This window comes from Vigna radiata, chromosome 7 (genome assembly GCF_000741045.1).
Source record: "Vigna radiata var. radiata cultivar VC1973A chromosome 7, Vradiata_ver6, whole genome shotgun sequence".
Taxonomy (NCBI): domain Eukaryota; kingdom Viridiplantae; phylum Streptophyta; class Magnoliopsida; order Fabales; family Fabaceae; genus Vigna; species Vigna radiata.
The window spans coordinates 45165704-45177498 of record NC_028357.1 but is presented as its reverse complement, the minus strand read 5'-3'; the positions used below and the strand labels follow the sequence as shown (position 1 = coordinate 45177498).

The following is an 11795-nucleotide window of genomic DNA, read 5'->3' as shown; positions in this document are numbered from 1 at the left end:
AAAGTTTTAGAGTGGGGCTAACCCACTTTAACCCTGACCCTAACCCACTTGAGAGGGGGCTTTGGGGGTTGGGGCTTTTTTCTGGCCCCCTACTTAAGGGGCTTCTTAAAATAGGGCTTTTTCAATAGTGGGTTAGGGTTGGCCTTGGGGCCATGGGTTAAATTGACACCTCTAGCTGTTGTGAAGGTGAAGTTTAAACTTTTTATATTACTGGTTGCGAGTTTTTTTTCTTTTTTTTGTCTCGAAAACCTTTTGATTTGAGGGGAGGGGTTGCAGCTCAAATTTCAAAGTTCAAAATTTCTAAAATTATTATTTATTTGATGCCTTTGTCCAAAATTTCTAGTATTTGTTTGATTTATCTGATGTAAAGTTTTTGAATTCTTATTCATTATTATAATCTGATCCGACTCCTTACCTAGTGTTTACACAGTCTCTTTTCTATACTGCCTATAGTTTTTACCTTCAAAGTGCCTTAAACAACTATCTATTATTATTTTATTATTTAACAAGCAACCATATTATACGGTATAATAAATGAATTTTAAGTTTAATTCAGTCTATAAAATTGATTTATGAAATAATGTTTGTATTAATATATGTATTTTAAATTAATTTTATTTTTAGTTAATGTAAATTTTTTAAATACATCTTTTTATTTTGAGATATATATGCATCTCATAAATGAAAGTAAACATTAATTATTGATTAATATGTCTAATACCATATTAAAAATAAACTTTAAACTTAACTCAATTTTATAAAATTAACTAATAAAATAAAGTTTGTATCAATATATATGATCTTACTTTTACTTTTAAGTGTTATAATATTTTGAGGTAATTCTTTTATATTTACATTGTTCATGTATTTTTTTATAATATATTTTGTTCTTATAATTAAATTTAATATATTTTTGAAAATATTAACGTGATTAATGAAATGAAAAAGAAAATCTGAAACATACTTACAACTAGTTTTGATTAAAAGAAAAAAGAAACTTAAAATGCATATATAACATTGAAAGAAACCAAAGTAGATTTTAGAATATAATTATATATTTTTTATCAGATTTTGAAAGAAAAACAAGGTGAAGTTATTGATGCTTTCAATGTGTCACTAAGTTTCACTAACACAATGTTATTGAGTGCAATTATTCCTTTTCTTTAGATGGATCAATTTAATTAATTACTTCAATTATTTTTCCTAAAAAATAATAAAATTATTCTTTATTATTAATCTCTTTGGACTTTTAAAATACTCGTAAGATTGAGAGAAGTCTGATTGTATTATAAGAGGATATAAATATAGAGTAACAAACTCACGTCTTCTAATCATAAAATGTGTATGACCTCTTTTTATGTTACTTCATAATTTCATCCATATAATATATTTTTTCTATACAATAACAAAATACTTTAATTATTATAAATTTTGTGAGAATCTACCTCTCATCACATATTAAACAGCATGTTGTTTTATACATTGCTCTGACAACTAATATAGCCATAAAAAAATATTTTGTAAATGAAATTTTGGATGCTAGGAAAAATGTAGAAGAAGAAATACAATGTGGAGCTTCTAATTCACGAGTGCCAATAGCTCGAGATGATTGTCTTTTTGTTAGAAGTATGGACAAATAGAGGCAGAAGGTATTTCTAATCAATGAAAACCTTTATATGTATCCAATAATAATGTCTAAAAGCAAATTTGTGAATCTCAGGCCTCCCTGCCATCCCTATTTACTCATCATTGTCCACTTCCATGGACCAATTTCCCTTCACTGTCCCCCACACAAAACTATCAAATAAACATTTCAATTTCACATTCAATTTAAATCAGTCATTCATTCCGTGGAGACAAAAATAACTAATTAATTCAATTTTATGATTTATATTATATCACATTCAGCCTTTAATAAATAAAACAAAATTTCCACTCTTTAAATCAAAATTAGCATTTTCTGGTGCTTTCACGCAAAAACTATCAATTTAAACAATTTTTATAAAAATTAATTATATATCCATAATCCACCGATTTCACTGTTTAGTCATAGCCGCATAAAAAATAAAAATATATATTTATTTGCTGAAAATGTGTAACTATTTTTGTATGTAGCAAAAATCATTTTTGAGTGGACCACTCCATTTTTATCATAGAGAAGATCTCATCAAATCTTTAAGGTCATGATAAATACAACCTCTTATTATTTATTTAAAACATTTATATATTTAATTTTATTATATAAATCATCCATTCACGCACATACACATATATATTAAAAATAAATCAGGAGTGTGTGGTTTCTGATATTTTTTGACATATATATATTAAAAAATTCACTTAACATTAAATAAGCATGTGCACCTCACATGATGATTTCATGTCAACTCTTAAGAAAATAAGAGTGCATCTATCACAACGTCTTTTCTGGAATAAAGAAAAAAGAAAGAGGAATGAGAGTGCATTATGCATGTGTAGTATTGCCACAAATAAAATATAATTATTAAATTTAATATGTATGGTGTGTTGAAAATAATTCAAGAATAATAAAATATAATTATAAGTTATCATCTTGTTCTCATCTATAAGAAAAAAATCAACAAATTTTGTGGTTGTCAAATATAAATAAATATTAACCATCTTTAATTTATTTCTTAAATAATTTTTCAATTTTAATATATATATATATATATATATATATATATATATATATATATATGTATGTATATATATAAACCTTTTATTACAACATCATAACAATTTTGTTTCAAAAAAATAACATTTTAAAATGAATTTAAACTATCAGTAAAATTTAATTCAATTAAGATATCATTCCCTTACAAAAATGATCCAAAAAAGTAGTTATTTTAAACAATAAATAATATTTTAATGACTCTTAGAAATGTAAACTTTTAAAGTTAAGAATATTTTTCTAAGAAAAAATGTTTATAAAGTTTATTAAAATTGTATTTATTGATAAAATCTCCTATAACAAAAGTCCAATCGATAGCAGAAACAAGACAATATTTCATATTCATATACTTTATTTAAAAGAAAAAAGAAGAAGAAGCTTTTAATGATCTCCATTACGTAAATAGATTATTGGGTTGATGTTAACGTTCTTTCCATAACTTTTCTGCATTGTGTTGTCGGCTAAGTAGTTGGTCATACACGTCTCGGCAGAGTTACCGGTAACAGAAATCAAAACGTGTTCGCGTTCTCACCGGATGAAACAGGCTTCGCTGTATACTGAACAATAATGAATTGTAGCTAGGAAGATGGAAAGCGCAAGGCACGTGGGAAATTATTTTACATATTTTATTTATATAATAATAGCTTAAGATTTCTCTAATCAAAATATATTAAAACAGATGAATTATTTAATATATTTTTTATTTTCCTTTATCACTTGTAGCAGGACATTTTAAGGTTGTTTAATTTTATTATATCATTATCATAGAAGATTAGGCATAACTAATGTTGCCATTATGAGTCATCAATTTTTATATTTAATATAATTATTAATGAAATAATATTTAAAAAATAATAATTAAGTTTTTGCTATGTATAAAAAGTGGAGCCTACCCTAGATTGAACTGTGATCCCTCTCTTCAATAATGGAAAGGACGAAGTAGCAAGAAAAAGCAAACAGCACGAGGCAAATGACAAAAAATGGAAGTGTTATATAGGTCGTATTAGGTAAGACCAAAATACGTAAACCGACGTTGAAATTTCTGATAGAGATTAGGAATGTGCTAATACCATTCAGCTAATTGTATTTTTTGAAAATACTTGAGAATTTACTTATAAATAAGTATACAGTTTTTATACGCAATTTACAAACTTTTAAATTCATTATTATAAAAATAAACTACTTTTTTATATCAATTTAATAAAGTGTTTTCAAGTTTAACTTTTTAAAATACAATTTGATTGAACATTCGAAGAATTTTTTTGTCTCTCGTATTATACAAGATTCAAACATCATTGCCTCCTCCGTAATTCAGGAAATATACAATTAGGTCATTGATGATGTAATTTTTTTATAATTGAGTTATGAAAGTTAGTTTATTTTCTTGCTGCAATTATTAAAGTTGGTTCATAATGCTTTAGACATTCAGAAACTAAAAATTGTTGATGATTTTAATAAAATCAAGGGCCAACAAAAAACTATAAAATCAGCTATCTAATTACATTTTTTAATATAAAATTAATAGAAAAAATATAACAAAGTGAAAGGTCCAACTATTACTTTAATTTCATTAAAAGTCATAGAAAAGAGTATCATCCATTTCTTGTTTACAGGATTCATATTAGAAATAGTGTTTACTTTTTAAAGAACTAAATTTATTACGTTTCTTAAATAAATAATTTATAGACTAAAGTATATATAATCAGAAGAGAGAAGAATTATAAGATATAAATAATTTAGAAAGTATAAATTTAGTTATTAGTAACATTTAAGTATGATAAATTGTATAATTAAATCAGAAAAACTAGATTTAATGTTAGAGACATTAGCGAATTGTAGTAATTTTTGTTGGTGATCCTGTGATGAGATAAAATATAAATTTATGAAAGTAACAGTAAGAAAAGAAAAATGGAAAATAGAAAGGAAGCATTATGGTTAACCAGGGTTAAGGTTAAGGGGAGGTGTGGTAGGTGGATTTGACCGGTCTGGGTTGGTGGGCGTCGTTGTTGTTGTTGTTTCCCTCTCAACAATATAACCCCCTCAGCCACGCATTTTCTTCAGAGTCTCTCTCTCAACTCCCAACTACTTTGCATTCAACGCACCAACTTCCGAGACGAGAGACTCACCATACTCTTTCTTCCTTCCTTCGCTCAATCACTTCAACACATTCATCCACCTTGCCATCGCCATGGAAGATTCAAGCTCCATGAAGATTTCCCCTCTGGATCTCATGTCCGCCATGATCAAGGGCACGCTCGACCCCTCCAACATCTCCTCAACCAACGCCTCCGCTGCCACCGTCTTTCTTGAGAACCGCCAGTTCGTCATGATCCTCACCACCTCCATCGCCGTACTCATCGGCTGCGTCGTCGTCTTCGTATGGCGGAGATCTTCCGCCCCCAAGCCCAAGCCTCTCGAGCCTCCCAAGCGCGTCGTCGAGAAGCTTCCTGAGATTGAGCTCGACGACGGCACCAAGAAGGTCACCATCTTCTTCGGCACTCAGACCGGCACCGCCGAAGGCTTCGCCAAGGTAATCTCTCAATCTATCCATCTCAAAACTCGTTAACTGATTATTTAATCAATCAATCAATTACTTAATTGATTGATGGTCTCTGTCTCTTCTGAACCTCACTCGAAATTGAATTTCGCGTTGCAACAGGCCGTAGCGGAAGAGGCCAAAGCGCGATACGAGAAGGCCACTTTCAGAGTCATCGATTTGGTACCATTATTACTGCCACTGTTCTTCTATTTCCGTTTTGTTTGTTACCACCGTTTTATGCTTACGCGTTGTGGATTTTTCCGAGCAGGATGATTACGCTGCCGATGACGAAGAGTACGAGGCAAGGTTCAAGAAGGAAACGCACGTTCTTTTCTTTTTAGCCACGTGAGTATTTTTGCCATTTTTTAAAACTTTTTTGTTTATGATTTGTTTCTGTTCGTCTCTCTCTCTCCGCAGTGTAGTTTGAAATTTATTATGTTGTGGTGTCGTTGTAGATATGGTGATGGTGAGCCTACAGATAATGCGGCAAGGTTTTATAAATGGTTTATGGAGGTGAGTTTGATACTGACTCCGGTGGCATTATTGTTGAGTAAAATCATGGGATTATGTTTTGACTTTGAGTGTCACTCTGATTAGGGGGGTGAGAAAGGAGAAGGGTGGCTTAAGAATCTTCACTATGGTGTGTTTGGCCTCGGAAACAGGCAGTATGAGCATTTTAACAAGGTTTGCACTTAATTGCTACACTTTTTTTTTTTCCTGAGGTTTCAATTTGATTTTAACCACGGAGTTGCTGGTTGCTGTGGGAATTTAACGCAGGTGGCTATAGAAGTGGATGAATTGTTTGCTGAGCAAGGTATACTCTTCATTCTACTTTATCTCTATCAGTCCTCGATGAATTTCCATGTTAATTGGCAGATTTAAATTTGATTGGTAAAGCTGTGCAATCAGTGTTGTTGGCTATTGACGTTTTAAATAATGGAAAAAAATTTCTTTATAAACACACATGGTTTTCAACAATTTCGTATTCTGCGCTTCTGTGTATCGTTTTCCAAAGGTTGAAATTCTTAAAAAGTTAACACTGTAATTGCATGGGCATTGCGCAATCTCTCCCCTTGCCTTATTTTTTATATGAATATTACTCTTGGATCTGGATTTCACATGAAGATCTCACTGGTGAATTATTTTCGAAGATATTCAAACGTAATAGGTGTATTAAATTATAGGGCTCCGCAATCCTAACACACTTTATTTTCTCTATTTTTTTCTCTTCACGTGATCATCAAACTTGACAAGGGATTGCAATCCCAAATCTGTATACTTAATAAGAATTCCGCTGATAATTAAACTTTGCTGGTTGATAAGTACCTTTGTGTTAGGATTCAATGGTAATTAAATTAACGCACTAAATGAAGTGTTGAACATAAGTGGGTAACTTTTTTAATGAATTTGATTTCTGCTTGGGTTGTCATTTAACACTATTCATATAAATAAATACTCTACACAGGAAAGTTCACGCATTACTAGCTTAATTATATTATAGTTGTCAAATTTATGTTATTTATTTTTATTTTTTTCACTATGATTATAATTATGTTATTTTTTTCACTATGATTATGAATTATGTTATTTTTTTCACAATGCATATGAACTGACCTGTCTTTTGCCACTGAAGGAGGGAATCGTCTTTTGCGAGTGGGTCTTGGAGACGATGATCAATGTATTGAGGACGACTTTACTGCATGGTATTGAAATAATCAAGTTGACTTGAATATATTGGTGCACGAACATATTTTTATAGTCTTTCTCCTCCCCTAAATATGACTACTATTGCAGGAAAGAAGAACTGTGGCCAGCATTGGACCAACTGCTTAGAGATGAGGATGATACAACTGTCTCTACGCCTTATACTGCTGCTGTTTTGGAGTATCGGGTTGTTATTCATGATCCATTAGAAGCGTCTGTTGATGAAAAGAAGTGGCATAATGTAAATGGTCACGCCGTTGTGGATGCTCAACATCCAGTCAGGTACATTAAGATAGTTATTCAGTTGCAAACAAGTTAGGCCTTATAATCTGACTGACATAAATTCCTATGCGTGTGCAGGGCAAATGTGGCTGTGCGTAAGGAGCTTCACACTCCTGCATCTGATCGATCTTGTACTCATTTGGAATTTGAGATTTCAGGAACTGGAGTTGCGTAAGTATTTGCTTGTGAGAATAAACCTGCGGTGATACACACTTGTTTATATAATTTCCTACATTTTCCATGTTCTTATGCCTGTTTCATTACGCAGATATGAAACAGGGGACCATGTTGGTGTTTACTGTGAGAATTTGTCTGAAACTGTGGAAGACGCATTAAGGTTAATAGGTTTGTCACCAGATACCTATTTCTCTATCCATGCTGATGATGAAGATGGGAAACCACTTAGCGGAAGCTCCTTGCCACCTCCATTCCCACCTTGTACTCTAAGAACTGCAATTGCACGATATGCGGATGTTTTGAGTTCACCCAAAAAGGTACTTGTTTTGGGTTTGATACACCCTTAATTTCAACCATATCTCTTTATCTTCTCGAGAGATTCACTTTATCTAACAGTTAATAATTCTTTGAATATATATTTCCAGTCTGTCTTGCTTGCCTTAGCTGCTCATGCATCTGATCCATCTGAAGCTGATCGTCTAAGGCATCTTGCCTCACCTGCCGGAAAGGTTTAATATATATATATATATATATATGTATTTTATTTTATACCATGGGGATTTAAAGTAACTATTTCTACTTATGTTTCTCATTTGTATACTAATTTTTTCTGCTTTTGTAGGACGAATATTCAGAGTGGGTGACTGCCTCTCAGAGAAGTCTCCTTGAGGTCATGGCTGAATTTCCATCAGCCAAACCTCCAATTGGTGTCTTTTTTGCGGCAGTTGCTCCTCGTCTGCAGCCAAGATTTTATTCAATCTCGTCATCTCCAAGGTAAATTTATTTTCATTGCATTGTATTACTGTCTCTATATGTGTAGGCATGTATGTGTCCTGTGAGGATGTTTAGCAACCAATTTTGCAATGTCTTGTGGTGTCATGATTTCTTAGCCAACCGTTTTAATCCTGAATTTCCCTTACATTAAGTCTGCGCCCGTTTTCATTGGTCTCAAAACTGCCAATGTAGTTTTCTATTCTCTTTACTTCCTCAGTCAGGATATCATAGAAACTATGTTCTCGTACTTACAGTTTGGCTGTTTGCTGTAATTGTTAACAGAATGGCGCCAAACAGAATTCATGTTACTTGTGCATTAGTATGTGATAAAATGCCCACCGGAAGGATTCACAAAGGAGTGTGTTCTACGTGGATGAAGGTACTTATATTTGTTTCATTGATTATGGTTAAACTATTTAAGATTGGCAACTGTTTGTTTCTGTGACTAAGCTAAAGTGTTTATTTCTCCATTAAAAAAAAAAAAAAAAAAAAACTTACCACTTGGTTTGATGTCCAGAATTCTGTGCCATTGGAGAAAAGCACGGACTGCAGTTGGGCTCCTATCTTTGTTAGGACGTCCAACTTTAGACTACCTGCTGATAATAAAGTGCCTATAATCATGATTGGTCCTGGCACCGGGTTGGCTCCTTTCAGGGGTTTCCTGCAGGTATATAATCTACTTGACATTTTACCTCCTAATTCTTTTTTCCATCCATCTATCTATTCCAATCATTTAGTTGGTTTTTTATATACACCTCAGGAAAGATTAGCTCTGAAAGAAGAAGGAGCTGAACTTGGCCCCTCTGTTTTATTCTTTGGGTGCAGGAACAGTAAAATGGTGAGTTATGTTATGCTATCTATCATGCAGATTTATGAGTTAAATATAATTTAGATCATCTTACCAATATTTTTTTAATAATCTTATTAAAGGACTACATCTACGAAGACGAGTTGAATCACTTCATTAATACTGGCGCACTTTCTGAACTCATAGTTGCCTTTTCACGGGAGGGACCCACCAAGGAATATGTGCAACATAAAATGATGGAGAAGGTACTTTTCTATTGAACGATTAATTAATTACGAACCAAAGATGTGTGCCTTCTCTTACTCAACGGTTCATGTGCCAGGCTTCCGAAATTTGGAGTATGGTATCTCAGGGAGCTTACATATATGTGTGCGGTGATGCCAAGGGCATGGCTAGGGATGTGCACCGCGCCCTGCACACGATTTTGCAAGAGCAGGTACATTTTTTTATATAAGAAGTCTTGAATTCCCTTGAATTGATGCCATTGGTGATTGCGAATTTGGTGTCTTCTATTAATAGCTGCTTCTACAAGTTGCGATTTTTTTTATTGGGTTTGAAGCGGTGGACATAATACCAAATATCTTTGTTACCCAGAGGGATTTGTCTTGTGTGAATATAATGAATTTTGCTTTTCCATAAGATACCGACGAGTCTGTGTCCTAATCAAGTTTTCTTGTATATCAGGGTTCTCTGGATAGTTCCCAGGCCGAGAGCATGGTAAAGAATCTACAAACAACTGGCAGGTATTTGCGCGATGTATGGTGATCACGATATCTGAATGCAGGCCGTGGGGCGACAAAGATAATAATAAAAACTTGCGTAAACGTAGAGTTGTGGCTATAAGATATTATTGAAAGGGCCTTATTTGCGCTAGCTTTCATCAGTGCCCTCAAAATTGAGGGGGTCCCACTTGCCACCACAACATTTCCCACAATTCTTTTTTTTATTATATTTTCTAATGGATTCTTTTTGGTTCCTGTAATTTATATACTGTTTATAGTAGTAGACTATGTATGAAGTGTTTACTCTAGCTTTCTTGTAATGTATGATGAACCTGAAAGAAAGGTTCTCAGACGCAGACAATTCCTTGTATTGTATCCTATGAACTATCAAAATGTTTGGAGGTAAAGAAATTATTTTGTGCAACTGTTATTATTAGATTTAAATCTCCCCAAAAGCAATAATCTCACATAATTCACAATTGGTTCCTTCTCGGTTTTCATTTCCCAATTCAGGATTTCTTTTGGAACCCTTATACTTTTAAAATTAAGTATTTTTTATATAAAAATGTAATTTTGTGATTGAGTAATTTGGTTCTTTTAACTTCAGAATTACATAATCTAAAATTTGTTTTCTTACATAAAAAGGTACCATGAATAACATAACTTAGAAATATTTTTTTTTGCATGAAATTTTTTTTGAATTGTATATTTTAAAATATGTTTGTCTTTTACTCATGAATTATAAAATAATTACATTCTACATAAGGAAAAATTCAGGTTATATAATTTGAACATAATTTATTTCATAGAAGAAAACATTCGACTTGTGTATAATCTAGAGACGTAAGAATCCAAGAGTCACTTTTATATATTATATAATCTAAAAGTCATTCTTTTCATTAAAATGTAATATGGAATAGGATACGTATTTTCTTACTTTATTTATATGGAATTATGGAGTTCAATTGAGTCAAGTAAAAAACGAATGAGTTTAACTTGATTTTATTTTTTTTAAGCTAAATATTTTGTAATTTGATCACCATAAGTTACTAAATTAGTGGATTGATCCATTAAAAAATGTTTTGCTCTTTCAAATTCTTTTATATCTTTATTATATTACAAAGTAGATTGATTAAACTCATTATTATAGTAAATAATTTATCTATTTTACAAAAAATGTGATCTTCTATGTTTTTCATGTTTTTTTTTTCTTTTTTCTATTTAATAAAATCTTCATGTAATAATGTTTAACATGACCATATTTGAAAAATTAAATGGTGAATTGACCTTTAAATAAATAAAATATCTAAATTGTTTAAACATTATTTGAATATCATTTTAGTATTTAAAAACATCAAATTGTTACACTACAAAACTATAAGTATTAAATAATTATAATAAAAAAACTTGTTAAAAAAACTAGTGATGGAGTGTGGGTTAAACCACTTCTAACTTGATTTGAACTTATTTAACTTGTGAATTAAGTGAGTTGGATCTAATTTGATCCATATTTTGAAAAGGTTAAAATTTTTATTTGGTTTTCATATTTATTTTAATTATTCAATTTGGTTTTTTTTTAATTGAGTTTTAACTTTTGTTAAAACGATTTAATTAAGTCATTTTCGTTATATTAATATTATCCTAGTATCTTTATTTTATTTTTTAAGATTTTCTTATCATATATTAAGTCATTATCGTGTCGGTGACAATGATAAATGTTACTTATCAATGTTAATATTAATATTATGTATCAGTATCACATGTTAGTGTTAGTGACACATAACAATATTTTGTATTTAATTTAGTCATAATATTTGAAATTTTAGCTCAATTGAGTTTTAATTTTTTAAAATGAAGAAATTTTGTTTCTCTCTAAAATTAAACTAATTTATAACGCTAATTACAAATTATATATACATGTTAAAATAATTTTAAAAAATTATACATTAAATCACTCAATTTAAATATTTAAATTAATTTAATTTGAAAAAAATCGTATTTCAAACTTAGAAAAATATAAATGTAAAGTGATAGTTGTAATTTTTTTTAATTTATATATAAGCTAAGAAGAAGGATGTAAAATATATTAAGTTAAAA

The 11795-nt window shown here is 30.9% G+C and overlaps 1 protein-coding gene across 1 annotated transcript; it reads left to right on the top strand.

The window, feature by feature from the left end:
* Positions 1-4707: 4707 nt before the first annotated feature.
* On the top strand, positions 4708-10122 carry LOC106768549 (NADPH--cytochrome P450 reductase). The gene is made up of 18 exons (XM_014653762.2): positions 4708-5222; positions 5352-5411; positions 5500-5576; positions 5687-5744; positions 5829-5915; positions 6009-6045; positions 6865-6934; positions 7026-7217; positions 7296-7388; positions 7486-7711; positions 7820-7903; positions 8017-8168; positions 8451-8547; positions 8686-8835; positions 8929-9006; positions 9099-9221; positions 9299-9412; positions 9661-10122. The coding sequence occupies exons 1-18, from the start codon at positions 4881-4883 to the stop codon at positions 9739-9741; spliced, it is 2121 nt and encodes a 706-aa protein (XP_014509248.1). The 5' UTR covers positions 4708-4880; the 3' UTR covers positions 9742-10122.
* The last annotated feature ends 1673 nt before the right edge of the window (positions 10123-11795 follow it).